The 24,109-nt window shown below is 37.5% G+C and overlaps 1 protein-coding gene across 1 annotated transcript; it reads right to left on the minus strand.

Annotated features, from left to right (window-relative positions):
- Positions 1–10,119: 10,119 nt before the first annotated feature.
- LOC123886213 lies at positions 10,120–12,135 on the minus strand. The gene has a single exon (XM_045935547.1). The coding sequence runs from the start codon at positions 12,133–12,135 to the stop codon at positions 10,120–10,122; it is 2,016 nt and encodes a 671-aa protein (XP_045791503.1).
- Positions 12,136–24,109: the final 11,974 nt, after the last annotated feature.

Below are 24,109 nucleotides of genomic sequence, written 5' to 3' on the forward strand. Positions count from 1 at the left end.
GAGTGATTTAGAAGCTGACAGCTCAGAGGAACCTAGTTCCTCAGGATCTGGAAAGAAAAGTTCAGAAGATAGAAGTTGTTCAGAACCTGAGAACATTAGTTCAGAAGTCCTGAAAGCTTCAACATCTGAGACTTCAAATTCTGGATTCAAAGGAACTTCAGTACCTGAAGCTAGTCATTCTAAAACATCAGAAATTTTTAAAAGAAAAAATTCAAACTCCAAATCTCAGATGAAGTACAAGACTCAGATTATTTATGATTCTAGAGTCAGTAGATATAATCAATCAGAACATGGGATTGATGATAAATACAAACCCTGGAATCATAAACATTCCAAATCTTGGAACAATAACAGATTTCAAACAAAGAAAAGGTTTCAAAAAGGTTATTATTCCAAACCAAGATCTTTCTCTAACACTAGACAATATAATAAGCATTTGTGGACTAACAAGCGTGGACCCAGAAGATGGGTACCAAAAGCTGAAATTATGTACCATTCAGATTTACCAACTAGGAAAGGATATGTCTTACCTAAAGTATGGAAACAAGTCCTATGCAAAGGAAGAAGGGCTTATGTCCTAGACACATGGTTGACAAGTTCTCAAGTTAACAATCAGAACTTGGACAATGAAGAGGAAGAATACTGGGATGACTTTATCATTAACCTTGATGAAGAGTTCTATCGCAATGATTAAAGTTGTTTCTCATACAGCCTGCCACTCAAAGAAGTATCATGAATCATTCATGGTATTTGGATAGTGGATGTTCAAGGCATATGACTGGTGACAAACAACTATTTTCTAAGCTGACTATGAAAGAAGGAGGATCTGTTGGCTTTGGAGGTAATCAAAAAGGAAAGATAATAGGTACAGGTACAGTAGGTAATTCTTCCCTATCTATTAATGATGTTTGGTTAGTTGATGGACTTAAGCATAATCTATTGAGCATAAGTCAATTTTGCGACAATGGTTATGTAGTCATTTTTAATAAGGAATCATGTACTGTAACCAAACAATCTGATAATTCCATTATATTCAAAGGTCTTAGAAAGAACAATGTTTATAAAATTAATCTTTCTGATTTGAATGAACAAAAAGTGATGTGTCTTTTGACTTTGAGTGAAGAAAAATGGGTCTGGCATAAGAGGTTAGGCCATGCTAACTGGAGATTGATCTCTAAGCTTAGCAAGCTTGACCTTGTCAGAGGATTACCTAAAATCAAATATCACTCAAACACACTTTGTGGTTCTTGTCAAAAAGGAAAGATTACAAAATCATCTTTTAAACCTAAGAACATTGTTTCTACTTCAAGACCATTGGAACTTCTTCACATTGATCTTTTTGGGCCAGTTCACACTGCCTCTATCAATGGAAAGAAGTATGGATTAGTAATTGTTGATGATTACAGTAGGTGGACTTGGGTAAAATTCCTAAGAACAAAAGATGAAGCTTATGATGAGTTTAGCATCTTCTGCAAACAAATTCAAAATGAAAAAGGCTACACTATCTTAAAAGTTAGAAGTGATCATGGTGGAGAATTTGAAAATGAACCTTTTGAAAACTTTTGTGAAAAATATGGCATTCTGCATGAATTCTCTTCTCCTAGAACTCCTCAACAAAATGGGGTTGTTGAAAGGAAGAATAGAACTCTGCAAGAAATGGCCAGAACCATGATGCATGAAACTAATGTAGCAAAATTTTTATGGGCAGAAGCTGTAAACACAGCATGTTATGTTCAAAATAGAATCTATATCAGATCTAAATTGAACAAAACTGCTTATGAATTGTTCAAAGGAAGAAAACCTGACATTTCTTATTTTCATCAGTTTGGATGTACATGTTATATCTTAAACAACAAAGTCCATCTAAAGAAATTTGATGCTAGAGGTTATAAGGGTATCTTTATAGGATACTCTGAACGCTCAAAAGCATATAGACTGTATATTTCTGAAACACATACTGTGGAAGAAACTATGCATGTCAAATTTGATGACAAAGAGCCTGACCAAGTGTCAGAGCTTGTGGAAGGTTTGTCTAGATTTCAGGTATCAGAGGATCAATATTCAGATATTCCAAACTATTCAGAACATCCATTCTCTGAAGAACCTCTGAATACAACAGTTCCTACAGACTCTGAACAACAAAGAACTGAAGCAACTGCTGAACCTGATGTTGATGAGTCTGAAGATGATGAGCCCCCAAGAAATACTTTCAAATACAAATCATCACATCCAGAGGAACTGATATTAGGCAACAAGGATAGTCCAAGAAAGACAAGATCTCAACTAAGAAATGAGGAATCTTTAGTTGGTCTTATCTCAATGATGGAACCTTCAAAGATTGATGAAGCTCTGAAAGATGATGCTTGGATTGTAGCAATGCAAGAAGAGCTGAATCAATTTCAAAGGAATGATGTGTGGACTCTAGTGCCTAAGCCTTCACACAAGAACATTATTGGAACAAAATGGGTATTCAGAAACAAGCTGAATGAACAAGGTGAAGTGGTAAGAAACAAGGCTAGATTGGTTGCACAAGGTTATAGTCAACAAGAGGGGATTGACTATACTGAAACCTTTGCACCAGTTGCTAGACTTGAAGCAATCAGGTTACTTCTATCTTATGCTGTTAATCATGGAATAACCTTGTATCAGATGGATGTTAAAAGTGCCTTCTTAAATGGTTTTATTTCTGAAGAAGTGTATGTTAAGCAACCTCCTGGTTTTGAAGATGTCTCAAACCCAGAACATGTTTTTAAATTGAAGAAATCACTGTATGGTCTGAAACAAGCTCCAAGAGCTTGGTATGATAGACTCAGTAATTTCCTTCTTGAAAAAGGTTTTGAAAAAGGAAAGGTTGACTGCACACTCTTTAGAAAAACAACCAAAGAAGACATTTTAATCATTCAAATTTATGTTGATGATATTATTTTTGGTTCAACTAATGCTTCCTTGTGCAAGAATTTTTCTAAGATAATGCAGGATGAATTTGAAATGAGCATGATGGGAGAATTGAAATTCTTTCTTGGAATTCAAATCAATCAGAAGAAGGAAGGAACTTATGTTCATCAATCAAAATATACCAAGGAACTTCTGAAGAAGTTCAATCTAGATGACTGCAAGATAATGAACACTCCTATGCACTCAACTACCAACATGAGCAAGTCAGATGATGAAGGAAAAGTAGATCAAAAGGTCTACAGAGGTATGATTGGTTCCTTACTCTATCTGACAGCCTCTAGACCAGATATTTTATTCAGTGTATGCTTATGTGCAAGATTCCAGTCAGATCCTAGAGAGTCTCATCTTACTGCTGTAAAGAGAATCTTTAGGTATCTGAAAGGAACAACTAATCTTGGACTTCTCTATAAGAAATCCAATGATTATGTGCTAAATGGATTCTGTGATGCTGACTATGCTGGAGATAAAATTGAAAGAAAATCCACAAGTGGCAATTGTCAATTTGTTGGTGAAAACCTTATCTCCTGGGCTAGTAAGAGACAAACTACTATAGCTTTGTCTACAGCAGAAGCAGAATACATTTCAGCAGCTAAGTGTTGTACATAACTACTCTGGCTAAAGTATCAGTTGGAAGATTATCAGGTAAGCAGTAACAATATTCCTTTATATTGTGATAATACTGCAGCCATTCATTTATCTAAAAATCCTATCCTACACTCTAGAGCCAAACATATTGAAATCAAACACCATTTTATCAGAGATTATGTTCAGAGAGGCATTATAGATATTAAGTTTGTTGATACTGAAAATCAATGGGCTGACATATTTACTAAAGCCTTACCTGTTGAAAGATTTGATTTTATAAAGAAACATCTGAACATGTTTTCAATCTCTGAATGAAATTTTTTTTTCACTTAAAGTGTAAGAGGTTATGTATATCAGAACTTATGATTCAGATCATCTGAAACACAAGCTCTGAAGTACCTAACTCTGATAGAGAATTTTAAATAACTCAGAGGCTCTGAACTATTTAAGTGGGAAACGTTTAGTATTCACTGCTGAACAGTTGTCCATTAAAATAGCAGTTACCGAGTAAATTTCTGCACGTGGTCTACGTGTGTCAGGTAGTGGGTGGTTAATGATGATTTTTGGTATTCAACTTTCTGTCAATTAGCGTAACTTCCCAAATTTGCTATTTTCATGTTAACTGTACTCATTTAAATAAACTTACACAATACACTTGCACACTATTCACTTTCACAACCTACACTTTCATATTCTCTCTAAACCTCCAACACACTTTCTTTCTCTCTCGTTAGTTTTCCAAACCCTACCCTAATCTCCAACAATGGCCGGACCTTCGTCATCTTCTTCAACAAAGATTCCACCGTTTATGTTCAAGAATCTTCAGATTGTTGGGAACGAGATGGAGTTTCCTGAATCTGAACTTTGCTTTCTGTCTGAGAAGATTGTGGATTTTGATAGTCTTTCTGCAAATGGTTTTGAAGTTAAGCAGTACTTTACATCACAAAGATGGGATAAGTACTTCGACATGCTTAACGGTCCTATCTACCCAGACTTGCTTAAGAAATTTTGGATGAAAGCAAGAGTGTTTGATAAACATGAAGCAAAGAAGGAAGAGATTGCTGCTATTGAGAGGAATCCTAGTCTGAAGGGTAAAACTAGGAAGGAAATGGGCTTGCTGGAATTTACAGGTGTTCAGATTAGGTCTAACATCTGTGGGATGAATATGGCTTTCTCACCAATTCATTTCAATGCTCTCCTTGGTCTACCTAACTCTGGGATAGAGTTAGATGCTTTTGAAAAGGATACCAGATATAGAGATGATCTTCTGCATCTCATCTGCACTGACTTCAAGCTGAAAGGGAAAGTCAAAGGATTGACTGACGAGTGCAGAGTTTTGTTCAAGATAATCCTTGCTTCTATCAGTCCAAGAGTTGGAGGGACTGATACAATCTCCTGGACGCATCGTCATTTGTTATATTTCCTTCTGACAAGGAAGAGAGTTAATCTTGGAGATTACTTTTTTGAACGGATTTGTGAAGCAATTTTTGCAAGTAAGTCTCAGAGGAAAACTACTATAGTTTATCCCAGGTTGTTGTCAGATCTTCTATATCAAGGTCATGTGATTCAGAACCTGCAGAAGTTCCACCCAGAACTAGTTCAGAAGAAGTTTTATCCAAAGATTCTGAATGCTAGTTTTCTATCCAAGATGAGTTTGATTGCATCTAAGCCTGTTGATCCTCCTAAAGAATTGTCTGTTAGGCTTGAAAATCGTCTGTACGTTGAAGGCTACCCTGTTATTTCTGAAGCTGATGCTGAGCATGTAATTCAGGACTATTTGGAAGTGCTCAGACAAGAAGGATTTGTTGTTGATAGGAGTATGGTTCCAAAGGCTCCTGCAAACCAGTATAACCCTTCTAGGAAGCAAAAGAGAAAGGCTGAAGCTCAAGATGATCTACCTAAGCCAGATCTTTTGGCTCAAAAGAAAGTTAAAGTTGAACAATCTATGGCTGAGCAAAGGACTAAGAGAAAACATGAAGAATCTGCTGCCAAGGCTACTGAAGAAGCTTCAAAAGAGCCTGCTGTTGTTGAGGTAGACAGTTCATCTGAAGAATCTGAGTCAGAAGATGAGACTGAATCTGATGAAGAGACTCTGGCTACACGCTTGAGGAAAAGACCTGCTCCTACTCCTAAAGGTAAAGGTAAATCTACTAAGTTCATCTTTAATGAAAATGAGATTGGAATAGGTTACACCAAACCTCTCAGAACTGTTTTACCAACCTCTGATATTCCAACCTCTGTCAACCCTTTGTCTGAACTAGAGAAACATCTTAGTCCAGACCCTCTCAATAATCAAACTTTCACCCAAAAACCTTCATCACCACCTAAACCTAAATCACCTCAACCTCAACCACAAAAAGAAACACCTATCACATCACCATCTGAACCTAAATCACTTATTCCTAACCCTGAACAAGCTTCAACCACAAAACAACCATCTCCAATTAAACCTGCTGAACCATCATCACAACTTAAATCTCCTGAACAACCTAACCCTGAACCAACCCCTGAACATAAATCTCCTGAACCATCTCCTGAACATATTTACCCTGAATCAACTTCTGACATCTCATCATCTGAACCAACCCCTGAACCCCATCCTAACCCAAGTGCTGAACATGCTTCTCCTGAGCGTATTCACACTTGTGCTCCCAAGTCTTCAGAGGCAGAAGTTGTGATTATTGACAACCCTGCTACTGAAACACCTAATCTCTCTACCATTCCCAATCCTTCACCCTCAACATCTAACCCTTTTAGTAATCTATCCACTCAGTTTCATGATGACTTGGTTAGATTATCTATGTTAAAGGACAGGTTTCTAGTTTGTCCTTCTGATGTGGATTTGGAAGTTTCAAGCATTAAGGCAAGGATTTGCAATGCTTTGGATGGTGCTGCTGAGGAAATTAAGGCTGTGATTGGAAGAAGAGACTTGGATGTGATAAGCTTCATGAGGGAAAGTCTGGCTAGGGCTGAATTGAAAAGGTTAACCATGTTTAATCATGCTGGATTTGAACTTGCTAAGCTGGAAGCACTTGCTGCTGCTGAACAACGTCTGAACGCTTTCAAAGTCATCTGGATAGACTCCAAGCTGTTTCAGAGTCTTGAAGCTCAGAGGTCTGAGTCTGAAAGGTTAGAAGAAGCTGCTGCAAGAGTCGCCCAGTTGGCAAATGAGTTGCAACCCGAGGACTTTTCAGAGGATGATGTGCTGGCTTCTCAGAATCACGAGGATGTGCTGATGATTGATTACCCAGAGGAAGGTGAACCCTCTGATAAAGGCAAGGCACCTTTGGTTGAAGAACAAGCGCCTTTGGTTCAAGATCAAGCTCCTGTTGTGGCTGATCAGTTGCAGATCTTTCAAGAAGCTCTGAGGGAGCAGCAAGAAGGTTTGGAAAGGCAAAGGACAGCTCACCTCAACTTGGAATCCAAAGTGGATGGTCTGGTTTCCAACGTGGGATCTTTGAACGCCAAATTTGACCAACTTTTAGCCTTTCTTAAGAAACCCTAGGATTCTAAGCACTTGTTTTAAGCTTTCTTTTTATTTTCTTGAACACTTTTTCTGGTTTATCTATTTCAAGTTGTTTTGTTTATGTTTTGCTTGCTTACTTCTTTCATGTTCACTTGATATTTATATTTTCTTGATAAATAAGAACATAAGAACACAAGATGCTTTTTAAAACGAAATTTTTTTTATTAGTGATCTAACAATGTTGAGTACATTGGTAAAAAGAAAAAGAAAAAGACAACCTAATCCTAATCAGATGGATAAAACTCAGAAGAAATCTCTGATTTCTCCTCAGCATCATCTGATGAAATTTCTATGGGATCCGGGTTTTGCTCTTGTTCTTCTTCTTCTTGTTCCTCTTCTGGAACATAGCTAGCCAAGAACTCAACATAGTCAGCATCATCTTCATTCTCTTCGGCTTCAGAATCTGATGAGATGATTATTATCTCCGCATCTTGTGGTTTCTTGTTGTCTTCTTTATTTTTCTCCTCGTCTTCGCGTTTATCTTCGTCCTTCTTTCTCTTAAACTCTGCGATGCGTAAACTAAATCTTTTCATTATTCCTAATCTTTCTTGTTTCACTTGTTTACTCTTGTTTTTACGTGAAGAAGGCATGTTAACTCGTTCACCTTTTTATAAACCTTTGAGCGCGTTGGTTTTCGTTTTTGAAATTAATTCACCTTTGTAACAACCTCTCTTCTTCTTTGACTGTCTTGGTTATATAAATTTTTTTTACTTTTTGATAATGACAAAAGGGGGAGTAGTTACGCATTAATTGATAAGTGATTAGTTCAAAACTGAAACCACTTTTATCTCGCTTTTATCCGTTATGTTAAAAGTTGTTACTTTTAAGTTGTTTTACGTATTTCAATGTGGAGACTAAGTTAGTTGAAACTGAAATAAATTTCATTAGTAAGGATAAGTTAAGAGTGCAATTTTAACTTAGCCTTATGAGACTTAGGGGGAGAGCTTGCAAACCTCTCACTCTGAAGAAAGATATGAAATTGATTTTATTTCAAACCATCTTAATCTTATACTAAATTAAAATATCATGGATAAAACATAAAGTTCAGACTTTATGAAGTATCAATCTTAGGGGGAGCTTGCAAACCTCATAAACCTAAGAGAAACATGATAAGTTAATTTAACAACAATTGTCAATTAATACTTATGTTTGTCATCATCAAAAAGGGGGAGATTGTTGGAACAAAATTGATTTAAAAATGTTTGCCCCTAAATCTATAAAGGTTTTGATGATAACAAAGTATTAATTAACAATTGGAAGGACTAAAAACTTATTTTAAGTGCGCAGATATAAGCATCATATAAAGTTCAGAGGATGTGAATTCAGAAGTTCACAAGCGCTCAGAAGATGTTGGACTTCAGAAGTTACAACCTTCAGAGGATGAAGTCTTCAGAACTTCTTGAGTGACTAAAGCGTCATCAACCTCTGAAGATCTTTTTGATATCTGTGAAGATTCCCTTTGCAAGTCAACTCTTCTACCAATGAAGAAAAGGACCTTTCAAGCCTGATCAGTTCAGCTACCCTCTGTTTGTCTGTTCTAACTTGAGAACGTGGGTCTTCAGTTTTGTTAGCTGAATAAGGAAAGTCTTCTCTGCTGTAGTCAAAGTACCTGAAACTCTTTCTTAGTTTTGGATACAACCAAACTGCATCAAGACAGACTGCTTGAAGACAAAAGATTATCAACTCCAACGGTTCTTTTTTTTGCAACGACTCTTTTCCGGTACTATATATACTAGAAGGATCAGCTGCAATATATATACAATTATTAAGGATTGAACGTACGCTGAACAAACTCTGAACTTTGTGATATACAAGCTCTGAACCGCTGTTAAGTGTTTTTGCACTTTAGTCTAATACTCTGTACTCTTTGTATTGGCTCTCATTAGGTTCTGTTAAGAGCAGTTGTATATTGTTATATACTTTTCTATTACTTGAGATAACTTAAGCTTGTGTGCTTAAGTGTGAAGTCTTAAGCTTGTGTGCTTGAGCATTGTTGAGAAGTCTCTTGCTTGTGTGCTTGAGCAGGTGTAATCTTGTGTGATTATAGTGAAATCCCTTGGAAGTGCAAGGGGACTGGACTACTCTCGTTTTGTGAGAGGAACCAGTATAAATTGCTTGTGTGATCTCTCTCTCTATCTTGCTTTTGTTTGTGTTATTTATCCGCTGCTAACGTAGTTGAGTTAAGAACTTGAAAAAGTTTTAACTTGGCTAAAACACAATTCAACCCCCCCCCCTTCTTGTGTTTTCACACCTTCAAATAAGTTGTGATACTATTCATGGGTTTGACTTGCTACTTATACTACTCTCTATGGGTCTTGAACCAAGCCTAATTGGCTTAGGCCCATTGCCTTTCCACGCCCCAATCTTGGCCCAAAACTAAAGTTTCGCGCTTACTAATTATTCGTCGATCACTAAAAATAATTAAAAGCCAATTAATAAATCAAATAACATTTAAGAAATATAAATACGAAAAATGGGTCGTTACAGAAAGTAAAGGAATTCATCAGATGAATAGATAGCTAGCACGTAAGCATCAGAGACATGCAACAGCGGAACATAACACATCTTAGCTTCAAAGTACAGATAGAGAGAAATAAACTCTCACATAGTGGATTCAAGATCGGAGAAATAAACTCCTTAAAATTTAAGCAACGCCACAGAGAATAGGAAAAATAAATTCCTATATAAGCATGCATATTAAAAGTAGTAGAAAAATAAATTCTACCTACTCCCCCTCAACATATGCATAAACTTCACTCCCCCTCAAAACATGCATATCACATAAAACCAACAACATGCTATACTGGATGCTATAGCATTGTTCAACGCATCATGCACATAAACACATTTTACTCCCCCTTTTTAGCCACAAATTCTGACAAATAAAGTCAGTACCACAGAATAGGAGCAAAAACAAAGAACCATAGAATACCAAGTAGCACAAAGTCACAGGATGTCAGAACATAAGGAACCACATAGCACATATTACAAACCATAAGGACTAAGCCTTCAAAAAATAACATCCAAAATAAAGAAAAAGTTACAGAAGCAGATCATATTGAGGGACTTTCATCAGAGGCCATCTCCTCTTCTACAGTGTCACCATCTGCAAGATCATCATCATGGGAAGCACCATGGGAAGGACCAACTTCATCCTCATTTGCTTGTGACTGCTCAAGCTCCAAGGCTTGGATTACACCATCAACCAGTTCCTTCTTCTCACCCAGCATTTTACTAACATCCCTGAGATTAGCAATCATCTGTCTGTTGGTCATGCCTGCAGCTGGTTTCTTCAAAGATGCTACAGCAATGTCTGCAGCATGTTTACCCTCCAACAATCTAAAATCCATGGTCAAGGCTGAAGGTCTAGGAACAGGCACATCAGACTTAGTGCAGATATCAGGATGTTGGGACAAAATAATATCACAGATCAAAGTGGGAAAGGCTATTGGCATCTTTACAGTAGTAGAAGAGCCATGGAGAATTGTTGCATTAAAAATATGAGTGCCATAATCAAAAACAGTACTAGTACCTATGGCATAGATGAATTTGGCCAAACCTGTAGCTACACTATTGGAGTGTGTAGTGGGGACCCAGTTGGCTGCACCAATTTTGTTTAGCAGAGCATACTTTGTAGTTAATTTTGCAGTAGACAGTTTTCCAGCTCTTGGCCACAATCTCACTTTGTCACCAGTTATTGTCTTGCACACCTCATTCATAGATATCTCCAATTCAGGTGCAGGAACATCACATCTACCTAGATGTTGGTTGATGATGGCTGGTGAAAAGTCAACACATCTTCCCCTCACATACACCATCAAGTACTCAGGACTTAAAGAGTTATCACAATCAGCTGGGATGTTCACTAAAAATTCTCTGGTCAATTTATCATAGCATTTACCCAACTCAGATACAGTTTTCATCAGCCCTACTGTCTCTATCAGATTCACAATATCTTGACATTTCAAGAATTCTTCAGTAAGATTCCTTTCAATGGCCATTCTTCTTTTGACCACAAATTTCCACCTGTCAACATTCTCAACACAATGAAAGGAGACATTATCAATTGGTACAGATGGGACATTAGGAGCCATTCTTTTTCTCTTGGCAGATTTTTGAGGAGATGCTGCAGGAGATGCTTCAGCATTCTGATCTTCCTCATAGTCAGAGTCACTAGAGGAGATAGTTTTTCTCTTCACAGTCTTCTTCTTACTTCCAGAGGGTACAGTGACCTTGCTCCACTGTTTCTTAGGCCCAATTTTAGTTTTGGTGGCTTCAGAAGGAGTGGCTATATCCTTTCCTGTATTACTTCTCAGCCTCCTAGATATACCAGCCCTAGGAGTACTCTTGAATTGGAGGCTTTCTACATCAATTACATTTGCCTCACTTGTATCAGGCATACTTACAGTTTTACCCTTATCCTGAGTAATGACATCAGCAGGGATGGTGGTTTCAGTACTTTCTTCATTAACAGGAACCACAGGAGAGTTTGGTGAATCAGGGACTACAGAAGCACTAATATCAACATGTGCTGCAGATGTTGTAGCATCATTTGCAGCATCTAGCCCAGAACCTGCATTCTCATCAACTGTCATCTCAGACTCAAGATTGGCCTTAGAGGTAGCGCCAATATCATCAATAGCAACATCAGGGGTTTCCAAAGAGGTTTCCCCCAATTTCTCAGCAGACCTAGGTTTTTCTAATCCTAGGGTTTCAGTTAAATCCAATTCCAAACTTAAATTCTTCTTACTAGATTCAGATGCTTCAACATTAACATCAACATTTGGAGTAGCAGGATTGTCAAGGTACAATTCACGCATCGTATGAACAGCTTTAAGGGTAGATTTAGATTTAGAACTCTTACCGGCTTTCTTCGATTCAGATGGCACACGAGAAGTCGATTGACTTCGTTTAGAGCTTTTCTTCGATGTGGTCTTCTTCGTCTTCGTTATATCATCAGGAAACACCGTTGAAAGTGGATAGGCGACGGTGATTTGTTGAGGAAGAGAGTCATATGAAGGTGTGGTGTCGTCGTTCTTTGCAGGAGAGGAAGTTTGAGAACTCGACATGATGTTTGTTGGATTTTGATGGAGGTTTTTGATGATGGTGATTAATGGAAGAAGTTGAGAGGTTGTTGAAAAGAGAGAATGGAGAGAGATAGTGTGATAGAGAAAATGATGAGGTTGTAGCGCGTGAAAAAAGAAGTTATGGAAGTTTTTGATTACATCCCTTAATTTGCGTGCACCAATGAATGAAGTGAGGAGAATCACTTCAACTGCACGCCTTTTGTGCTGTAACTGCTACAAATCTTCAAACAGGCAAATACCAAGTTTGCCTCGCAATTTTTCAAATTGAACTGCATCTAGAGCCTTAGTAAAAATATCAGCCAATTGTTCTTCAGTTGAAATATGCTCAAGAGTCACAATACCTTCTTCAACTAGATCTCTAATAAAATGGTGCCTAATATCAATATGCTTCGTCCTGCTATGTTGGATAGGATTCTTTGAAATATTGATGGCACTAAGATTGTCACAGTACAATGCCATAGCATCTTGTACCACATTGTACTCCAACAACATTTGTTTCATCCATAATAACTGGGAGCAGCTACTTCCTGCAGCTATGTACTCAGCTTCAGCTGTAGATAAAGATACACAGTTCTGTTTCTTGCTGAACCAAGATATAAGATTGTTGCCAAAAAAGAAACAAGCTCCTGAGGTGCTTTTTCTATCATCTGCACAACCTGCCCAATCAGCATCACAATACCCTACTAGCATAGAATTCTCACCATGAGTATACAGAATCCCATAGTCACATGTACCATTCACATACTTCAAAATTCTTTTCACTTGAGCAAGATGACTCATCTTTGGCTCAGCTTGGTACCTAGCACATACTCCTACAGCAAAGGTAATATCAGGCCTGCTGGCTGTAAGGTATAATAAGCTTCCTATCATGCTTCTATAAAGACTTTGATCTACATCAACTCCCTTTTAATCTTTGGTAAGCTTTAAATGGGTTGCTGCAGGTGTTCTTTTATGAGCAGCACTTTCCATACCAAACTTCTTCACTATATTTCTTGCATACTTGCTTTGGGAGATAAAAATAGTATCTTCCATCTGTTTTACCTTGAGTCCAAGAAAGTAGGTTAGTTCACCTACAAGACTCATCTCAAACTCAGACTGCATTTGCTGCACGAAATGATGTACCATCTCACTAGACATTCCTCCAAAGACAATGTCATCAACATAGATTTGTGCTATCAGATATTTGCCTTGATCTTCTTTCACAAATAGAGTCTTGTCATTTCCTCCCTTCCTGTAGCCTTGACTAATAAGGAACTCAGTCAATCTTTCATACCATGCTCGAGGTGCTTGTTTTAATCCATATACAGCCTTCTTTAATTTGTAAACATGATTTGGAAAGCTTGGATCAACAAACCCCTTTGGTTGTTCCACATACACTTCTTCATTTAAGTACCCATTGAGGAAAGCGCTTTTCACATCCATTTGGAATAACTTGAATTTTAGAATGCATGCCACTCCTAGAAGTAATCTAATGGATTCAAGACGAGCAACCGGAGCAAAAGTCTCATCAAAATCTATCCCTTCAATCTGTGAGTATCCTTGTGCAACCAGTCTTGCCTTGTTTCTGGTCACAGTTCCACTTTCATCAGACTTGTTCTTGTAGACCCATTTGGTACCAATTACATTTGCATTTTCTGGTCTAGGAACCAAGTCCCAAACTTCATTCCTCTTGAACTGATTTAGCTCTTCTTGCATAGCATTTATCCAGAACTCATCAGTGAGAGCTTCCTTCACATTTTTTGGCTCAAACTTAGACACAAAACAAGCATTAGAAACTAAGTCAAGTGTCCTTCTAGTAGCAATTCCTTGATTGGGATTACCAATAATCAGGTCTGTGGGGTGATTCTTTTGACTACGAGTAGAAGGACCTTTCTTTGGAGTAGCAGAGATTTGTTCAGATGCAGTAACCTCTGTATCATTCTTGGATTCATTAATAGTTTCACAATCTACACCACCTGTTGTAGATGCTATAGCATCTTCTGTATCATCTTCAGCAGTTTCACTTGAGGTGTCATCTATTACCACATTTATAGACTCCATCATGAAACTAAGTCAAGTGTCCTTCTAGTAGCAATTCCTTGATTGGGATTACCAATAATCAGGTCTGTGGGGTGATTCTTTTGACTACGAGTAGAAGGACCTTTCTTTGGAGTAGCAGAGATTTGTTCAGATGCAGTAACCTCTGTATCATTCTTGGATTCATTAATAGTTTCACAATCTACACCACCTGTTGTAGATGCTATAGCATCTTCTGTATCATCTTCAGCAGTTTCACTTGAGGTGTCATCTATTACCACATTTATAGACTCCATCATGGTTTTGGTTCTATTATTATATACTCTGTAGGCTCTGCTATTTGTTGAGTATCCCAAGAATATGCCGTCATCACTTTTAGGGTCCATTTTGGTTCTTGGTTCTCTATCAGACAAGATGTAGCATTTACTTCCAAACACATGAAAGTGCTTAACAGTAGGCTTCCTCTCTTTCCATAATTCGTACAGAGTAGTTGTAGTTCCAGATCTCAGGGTGACACGATTATGGATATAACAGGCAGTATTCATAGCTTCTGCCCAAAAACCATGTGACAGCTTCTTTGCATGTAACATTACCCTTGCAGACTCTTGTATAGTTCTATTTTTCCTTTCTACTACAACATTTTGTTGTGGTGTAATGGGAGATGAGAATTCATGTATGATGCCTTCAGAGGCACAGAAGTCAGAGAACCTGGAGTTTTCAAACTCCTTACCATGATCACTCCTGATCCTTAATACAACATTGTTTTTCTCCCTTTGAAGTTGAATACATAGATCTTTGAACACATCAAAGGTTTCTGATTTCTTTCTAATAAAATTTATCCAGGTGTATCTAGAAAAGTCATCAACAACAACATATGCGTACCTTTTTCCTCCTAAGCTTTCAGTTTGCATAGGACCCATCAAGTCCATGTGTAGAACTTCAAGAACTCTGGTGGTGGTAAGATGCTGCAGCTTTGGATGTGGCATCTTGGTTTGTTTTCCAATTTGACAGTGTCCACATATGCTACCTTCTTCAATTTTGAGGTTTGGTAGTCCTCTGATGGCTTCTTTAGATATTGCTTTCTTCATGCTTCTTAGATTAAGATGACCAAGCTTTTGGTGCCACAGTTTTACTTCATCTTCTTTAGTGATTAAGCATGTTGACATGTTTGCTTCTTCTTGGGGAACCCATAGATAGCAGTTGTCTTTTGATCTGACACCTTTCATCAAAATCTCACCTTCGTTATTTGTAACCAAACATTCAGACTTGGTGAAGTTTACTTTCATTCCTTGGTCGCATAGTTGACTAATACTTATCAAATTTGCAGTCAATCCTCTTACTAACAGCACATTGTTTAGTTTAGGCAAGCTATTACTTCTGAGCTCCCCTATCCCAACAATTTCTCCTTTTGCACCATCACCAAAGGTTACAAAGCTGGTTGAATAAGACTTTATACCGACAAGAAATTTACTTATTCCGGTCATGTGTCTTGAACAACCACTATCGAAGTACCAGTCTTCCCTTGATGAAGCTCTAAGTGATGTGTGAGCAATCAGAGCAGTAATCTCTTCCTCAGGTTGAGTTGTATCACTTTTCTTCTCATTTTCACCTTTAGGTTTCCATTCTTGTTGAGTAGGGGCAGTTGTGGAAACAGGTTTGTGCTGAGGACGTCTGTTAGGGTACCCAAATAGTTTGTAGCAGTAAGGCCTTATGTGCCCTTTTCTACCACAGTAATGACATATCCAAGCATGGTGTTTTCTTCTATTTCTTGACATAGGATGCTGCTGCGGCTTCTGATAAGGCATCCTTTGCTTCTGAGTTTATTTAGGATCCATGTACATGAGATCAGGAATGTATTTTTTGAATTTGTTGACATTCTCATAGCTAAGCCCAATATTCCTAGGCTTTCGAACATTTTTCTCTAAGATTTCCTCCAGTTGACCATCAGCCTTATGAAGTTTGTCAAGATGCTCATCATCTTTATACAACATGTCAGAGAATTTTCTCAGCCGCCAAATGTCAGCATTTAATTTTTCAATGACTTCCTTAGCTTCTTCAAGATCAGAGGATAGATAATTTACCTTCTTTTGAAGTTCCTCCATCTTTGATATATTCTCAAATTTTTCTGCTTTTAACTCATTGATGGTTACCTTTTGTTTCTCTATAACCCTGCAAATTTCTTCACTCTTAGAGCAAAGTTCCTTGTAGGATTCAGCAAGCTCTTCATAGGTTACCTCTCCATCATCAGATTCTGTATCAGATGTAACAATACCTGTTAAGACTGAGATATGTTTCGCAGTTACAGATGCTGTATCATCTTCTGAATCATCATCCTCAGACCAACTGACAGTTAGTCCTTTCTTTGTTCTCTTCTGATATGTTGGACACTCAGGTCTGATGTGACCATATCCTTCACATTCATGGCATCGAATGTTTCTGTTTAAGTTTGATTTTTCATCACTTTTAGGCTTTCCTTGATTTTCATTACTGCGCATAGTGCCTGGAGCATTGTTTTTGAAGTTTGATCTGGGTGTCTTATCCATTCGTTTCAGAACTTTGTTGAATTGTTTACCCAATAACACCATGGCCTCAGAAATGCTCTCATTAGATTCTTCTTCATCCTCCAGTTCTTCTTCATTATTTTTAGATGAGAAGGCAATGCTCTTATTTTTCTTTTCACTTCTTCCATTTGCAACACTTTCATAAGTTTGGAGTGATCCAACCAGTTCATCCAGCTTCATCTGAGATATGTTTTTGGCTTCTTCCATAGCTGTGACTTTCATATCAAATTTTTTGGAAGTGATCTAAGCATTTTTCTTACTAACTTTTCTTCGGGAATTTTCTCCCCCAAAGCATCAAATTGATTATCATAGTCTAGAATAGTCATATGAAAATCTTGAATTGTTTCCTCATCCTTCATACGTAAATTTTCAAACTGAGTAGTAAGAATCTGTAATTTAGACATTTTTACCTGAGGAGTACCTTCATGAACAGTTTCAAGAATCTTCCAAGCTTCCTTTGCTGAGACACATTTTTTGATCAGTTTGAAGATGTGTTTGTCTACCCCATTGTATAATGCATATAATGCTTTTGAGTTTCCCAAGGCAAGCTCATCCTCTTCTTTAGACCAGTCCTCCTCAGCTTTTAGTTCAAGTGTTGGCTTTCCATCCTTGTCCATGACCACAGGGGGGTCCCATCCTTTCAGAACAGCCTTCCAAGTTTTGCTATCCATAGATTTTAGGAAAGCAATCATGTGTGATTTCCAATAATCATAGTTGGAGATACCAACGAGAAGCGGTGGTCTGCTTACAAGCCCTCCTTCTTTGTCCATGTTGCCAGACATTCTCCCTGGAGCTCACCCTATAACCAGAAAGGGTGCCTGCTCTGATACCAATTGAAATCTGGCACGCAGTGAACACAATGCTGCACAAGATGCTATAGCACACGTTGCAGCAAGACAGTCGTAGAACACAGTAAATAAATATATAAATTGCAGAATAATAAATAAGATAGATAGTTGTTAACCCAGTTCAGTGCAACGTCACCTACTCTGGGGGATACCAATCCAGGAATGAATCCACTATAATAGCTCTAGTTCAAAGCCCTCGACCAACACCCGGTACTTGACTTATCACCTAGACACTACCCGTGCAATCCTACCTAAGAACCTCTTAGATAATGAGACCCCGTCCCAAATTCCCTCTAACAACACATACTATGTTGCTGTCAATAACAATAATCAGGATGGAGACACTCTCCTAGAAACTAGACCACACTCTTGCTTAAAAGCTTATGAGTGAATCACACACACTAACTCCGTGCTTAAAAGCTTAGGAGCAGCTTACAATAAATAACACAAACCCAGTCCTAAACTTGCATCAAAACGACACAAGAAAGGCTCACAAAAGACACACACACTAAACCTTAAAAACGCACGCTTTTTGTAAGACAAGGTTTAGAACACACGAGTTGTAAAGGCTTGAGGCTTCACATATTTATAGTCTTCAATTGTCTTGATGTCCAAGTTAGGTCTTCAGACATGTACAGCTGTAGGAATTGCGGCCCAACCCTAAATTATTTTTAGAAATATAATTCCTGCTGTTCCAAACAAAAAAAACGCAAAAATATAATATAATTATATTTTTGTTTTAAATCATGTTCCTTCAGCCGACTTCAATAAAACTTGCTGAGCAAGGCTCGTTTTGCCCAGGCGCACGTGCTTGAATGTATAATTGAGGCAAATCTTCACTGAGATTTGAAATAAAAATTCTACACGAAAACAGAGCATCAGTATGCTGTACTATAATGCTACAGCATCTCAGTCCAGCATCTGGCTGGTTGACTTTTGCAAAATGTAGCCAATCAAAACACCAATAGTCCATACATCATTCCTTTGAAATTGATTCAGCTCTTCTTGCATTGCTACTATCCAAGCATCATCTTTCAGAGCTTCATCAACCTTTGAAGGTTCCATCATTGAAATAAGACCAACTAAAGATTCTTCATTTCTCAGTTGAGATCTAGTCTTTCTTGGACTATCTTTGTTGCCCAAGATCAGTTCCTCTGGATGTGATGATTTGTATTTGAAAGTGTTTCTAGGGGGTTCATCATCTTCATACTCATCAACAGCAGGTTCAGCAGCTGCTTCATTTCTTTGATGTTCAGAGTCTGTAGGAACTGTCATGTTCAGAGGTTCTTTAGAGAATGGATGTTCTGAGTAGTTTGGAATATCTGAATACTGATCCTCTGATACCTGAAATCTAGACAAACCTTCCACAAGCTCTGACACTTGGTCAGGCTCTTTGTCATCAAACTTGACATGCATAGTTTCTTCCACAGTGTGTGTTTCTGAAATATACAGTCTGTATGCTTTTGAGCGTTCAGAGTATCCTATAAAGATACCCTTATAACCTCTAGCATCAAATTTCTTTAGATGGACTTTGTTGTTTAAAATGTAACAAGTACATCCAAACTGATGAAAATAAGAAATGTCAGGTTTTCTTCCTTTGAACAATTCATAAGCAGTTTTGTTCAACTTAGATCTGATATAGATTCTATTTTGAACATAACATGCTGTGTTTAAAGCTTCTGCCCATAAAAACTTTGCTACATTAGTTTCATGCATCATGGTTCTGGCCATTTCTTGCAGAGTTCTATTCTTCCTTTCTACAACCCCATTTTGTTGAGGAGTTCTAGGAGAAGAGAATTCATGCAGAATGCCATATTTTTCACAGAAATTTTCAAAAGGTTCATTTTCAAATTCTCCACCATGATCACTTCTAACTTTTAAAATAGTGTAGCCTTTTTCATTTTGAATTTGCTTGCAGAAGATGCTAAACTCATCATAAGCTTCATCTTTTGTTCTTAGGAATTTTACCCAAGTCCATCTACTGTAATCATCAACAATTACTAATCCATACTTATTTCCATTGATAGAGGCAGTGTTAACTGGCCCAAACAGATCAATGTGAAGAAGTTCCAATGGTCTTGAGGTAGAAACAATATTTTTAGGTTTAAAAGATGATTTTGTAATTTTTCCTTTTTGACAAGAACCACAAAGTGTGTTTGAGTGATATTTGATTTTTGGTAAACCTCTGACAAGGTCAAGCTTGCTAAGCTTAGAGATTAACCTCCAGTTAGCATGGCCTAACCTCTTATGCCAGATCCATTTTTCTTCACTCAAGGTCAGAAGACACACAACTTTTTGTTCATTCAAATCAGACAGATTTATTTTATAAACATTGTTCTTTCTCAGACCTTTGAATACAATGGAGTTATCAGATTGTTTAGTTACAGTACATGATTCCTTATTAAAGACAACTACATAACCATTGTCGCAAAATTGACTTATGCTCAATAGGTTATGTTTGAGTCCATCAACTAACCAAACATCATTAATAGAAAGGGAAGAATTACCTACTGTACCTGTACCTATTATTTTCCCTTTTTGATTGCCTCCAAAGCCAACAGAGCCTCCCTCTTTCAGAGTCAACTTAGAAAATAGTTGTTTGTCACCAGTCATATGCCTTGAACATCCACTGTCCAGGTACCATGAATGATTCATGATACTTCCTTGAGTGGTAGGCTGTATGAGAAACAACTTTAATCATTGCGGTAGAATTCTTCATCACAGTTAATGATAAAGTCATTCCGGTATTCTTCCTCTTCACTTCTCAAGTTCTGATTGTTAACTTGAGAACCTGTCAGCCATTTGTCTAGGACATAAGCCCTTCTTCCTTTGCATTGGACTTGTTTCCATGCTCCAGGTAGGACATATCCTTTCCTAGTTGGTAAATCTGAATGGTACATTATTTCAGCTTTTGGTACCCATCTTCTGGGTCCACGCTTGTTAGTCCACAAATGCTTACTATGTTGTTGAGTGTTAGAGAAAGATCTTGGTTTGGAATAATAACCTTTTTGAAACTTTTTCTTTGTTTGAGATTTGTTATTATTCCAGGATTTGGATTGTTTATGACTCCAGAGTTTGTATTTATCACCAATCCTTTGTTCTGATTGGTTATATCTACTGACTCTAGAATCATAAATAATCTGAGTCCTATATTGCATCTGAGGTTTGGAGTTTGATTTTTTTCTTTTAAAAACTTCTGAGTCTTTAGATTGACCTGCCTCAGGTACTGAAGTTCCTTTGGTTCCAGAATTTGAAGTCTCAGATTTTGAAGTTTTCAGAACATCTGAACAAATATTCTCAGGTTCTGAATAACTTCTATCTTCTGAACTTTTCTTCCCAGATCCTGAGGAACTTGGTTCCTCTGAGCTGTCAGCTTCTAATTCCCTCAGATCATCATCCTCACTTTCCAGAGTACCAGATTTCTTTCCCTCTTCACTTGGAGGAACAACATAATAAACCCAAGATTTTCCAACCTTTTTGGCAAAGGTCTTCAGCTTTGAATATGTTCTACCATATTCATAGCCAAGTCCTTCTCCTCTATGTCTCAAAACATTATAAATTCTATTTGCAGCTTTGCTCTTCCCAAGGTTGAGATGCACAAACTGTTGAAGAGCTATTTCTTGCTCATCAATAGGTTTGTGACACACAGCACAACCCTTTTCAAAATCATTCACTCTATTCAGAGTTTCTTGATATAGACCTTGAAAATGGTTTGTCTGTTCAGTCAGAGTGTTAAGCTCTTCTTGTAAAGCTTTTTGTTTACTTAACACTCTGAGATGTTTCTCAATGACCTTGTTAAGTGCAGTTATAAGTTGAGATTTAGAACAGTCAGAAAATACCTCATCTGTAACTTCTGAATATGATTCTGATTCATCCTCTGAGTCTGCATCTGAGTCAGTTGAAGCCATTAGGGCTAGATTTGCCTCTTCCTCTTCCTTAACTTCTTCCTCAGATGATAGCTCTTCAAAAGTAGCCATCAGACTCTTTTTCAATTTGCTCTTAAATTGTTGCTTCTTTGAGCTGTATCTTTTGCTTTTGTCTTTTGCAGACATTTCTGGATAGTCAGCAATAAAGTGTCCTGGCTTCTTACAGTTGAAGCAGTTCTTCTGATCATCCTTTTTGCTGACAAAATTTCTGGAGCTGTTTCCTCTGAAATTTCTTTTGTTAAATCTGTTCCATTGCTGAAACTTGGTGAATAAAGCAAATTCATCTTCACCCATTTCCTCCTCTTGACCATCTGCAGAAGATTCCTCTTCAATGTCAAGAAGCTGAGTCTTAAGAGCTTTAGAAGGAGTCCTAGTTGACTGTAAAGCCACAGACTTGGACTTTTTCTTAGCTTCTGAATCAGCATTCAGAACCATCTCATGGCTTCTGAGATTGCTTATCAGAGCCTCAAGGCTCAGAGTCTTGAGATTTTGAGCTTCTTCTATTGCAGTGACCTTAGGTCTCCAAGCAATAGGAAGACTCCTCAGAATCTTCTGAACATGGTCATAGGTGGAATAACTCCTCTTAAGAGCTTTAAGACCAGATACAAGGATTTGAAACCTTGTAAACATAGTCTCAATGCTTTCATCTTGTTGCATGGTGAATAATTCATATTGCCTTATCAAGAGACTAGCCTTAGCCTCTTGAACCTTTTCATTACCATCATAGGTAGCACACATAGAGTCAAAGATAGATTTAGCAGTGGACTTGTTTTCTATTCTGACATAATCTTCATGTCTTATAGCACCAACAACAATGTCCTTTACTCTATGATGCTTAGTGTAGATTTTTAAGTTAGCTGGTGAGAGTAACTTTCTGTGCTCAATGGACAATCTTCCATGTACATTTATGTTTTCAAAAGTTACTCCCAGCTCAACCAAATCCCACAACTCATGATCAATAGCAGTAATATTACTATACAGTCTTTCCTTCCACCACTCAAATAATGATGCATCACCATTGAATATAGGGGCTTTTTTATTGCCACTATGTTCATGTGATTCATTACTCAAGTAGTCAAAACCAAAAGCATTTCTAGGACCACCACCAGCATCACTGGCCTCACCAGTTGTTCTAGTACTACTATCGTCTCCTCCAGACATAGTGTTCTCACAAGATGTTTACTGTCTCACTGTTAGGTGAAAGTAACAGACCAGTGCTCTGATACCAATTGAAGGTGTGAAAACACAAGAAGGGGGGGGGGTTGAATTGTGTTTTAGCCAAGTTAAAACTTTTCTCAAGTTCTTAACTTAACTAAGTTAGCAGCGGATAAGTAACACAATAACACAAATAATAACAAGATAAGAGAAGGAGAGAAAGCTCACAAGCAATTTATACTGGTTCCTCTCACAAAACGAGAGTAGTCCAGTCCCCTTGCACTTCCAAGGGATTTCACTATAATCACACAAGATTACAAATGCTCAAGCACACAAGCAAGAGACTTCACAACAATGCTCAAGCACACAAGCTTAAGACTTCTCACTTAAGCACACAAGCTTAAGTTTTGTCAAGTACTAGAGATAATAAAATAGTTGAAAGAATACAACTGCTCTTAAGAGAACCTTAAAGAGCAAATACAATGAATACAGAGTATTTGGACTAAGAGTGCAAAAACACTAGTTCAGAGGTTCAGAGCTTGTATTCGTAATTCAGAGTTTGTTCGAGCGCGTGTATAATTCTTGATAAATTGATATATTATACAACTGATCCTTCTAGTATATATATAACCAGAAAAAGAGTCGTTGCATAAAAGATGACCGTTGAAGTAGATAACCTTTTGTCTTCACGCAGCTTGTCTTGATGCAGTTTGGTTGTTTCTAAAACTGAGTAAGAGTTTCAGACACTTTGACCATGTGCAGAGGAGACTTTCCTTATTCAGCTAACAAGTCTGATGTCCCACGTTCTCAAGAGTGGACAGACAAAATGAGAGTAGCTGTTCTGATCAAGCTTGAAAGGTCCTTTTCTTCATTGGTAGAAGAGTTGACTGGCAAAAGAGAATCTTTACAAACTTCAAGAAGATCTTCAGAGTTTGATGAAGCTTAGACCTTAAGAAGTTCTGACGACTTCATCATCTGAAGGTTGTAACTTCTGGAGTTCAATATCTTCTGAGCGCTTGTGAACTTCTGAATACATATCTTTTGAGCTTCATTCAGAGCTTATCTGAAGCTAATATCTGCACACTTAATTTAAATTTTTAGTCCTTCCAATTGTTTATTAATACTTTGTTATCATCAAAACCTTAATAGATTTAGGGGCAAACATTTTATAAATCAACTTTGTTCCAACAAACTCATAAGGTATTGTTGAAAGTTTCATATGACTTTAGCATTAGTTATATTTTGTCTATACCTAATAATGTTAATATTGGTATGATGAAACTTAACCTCTACAATTATATATTAATAAAGGAGTTAGGAGGGGTGGGATGAGTAGTTCAACTTAGGGGTGATCGTATTCGAACAAATCCAAAAGTAAAACCGCAAACCGAACCAATCCAAACCAAAACCGCAAAAAACCGCTTTTAGTTTTAACCACACGGATCATTTT

Source organism: Trifolium pratense, linkage group LG5 (assembly GCF_020283565.1).
Source record: "Trifolium pratense cultivar HEN17-A07 linkage group LG5, ARS_RC_1.1, whole genome shotgun sequence".
Classification (NCBI taxonomy): Eukaryota; Viridiplantae; Streptophyta; class Magnoliopsida; order Fabales; family Fabaceae; genus Trifolium; species Trifolium pratense.

What these genes read in the sequence shown, in the direction of transcription:
- LOC123886213 (XM_045935547.1), bottom strand. Translation starts at nt 12,135, where the DNA reads ATGTCGAGTTCTCAAACTTCCTCTCCTGCAAAGAACGACGACACCACA.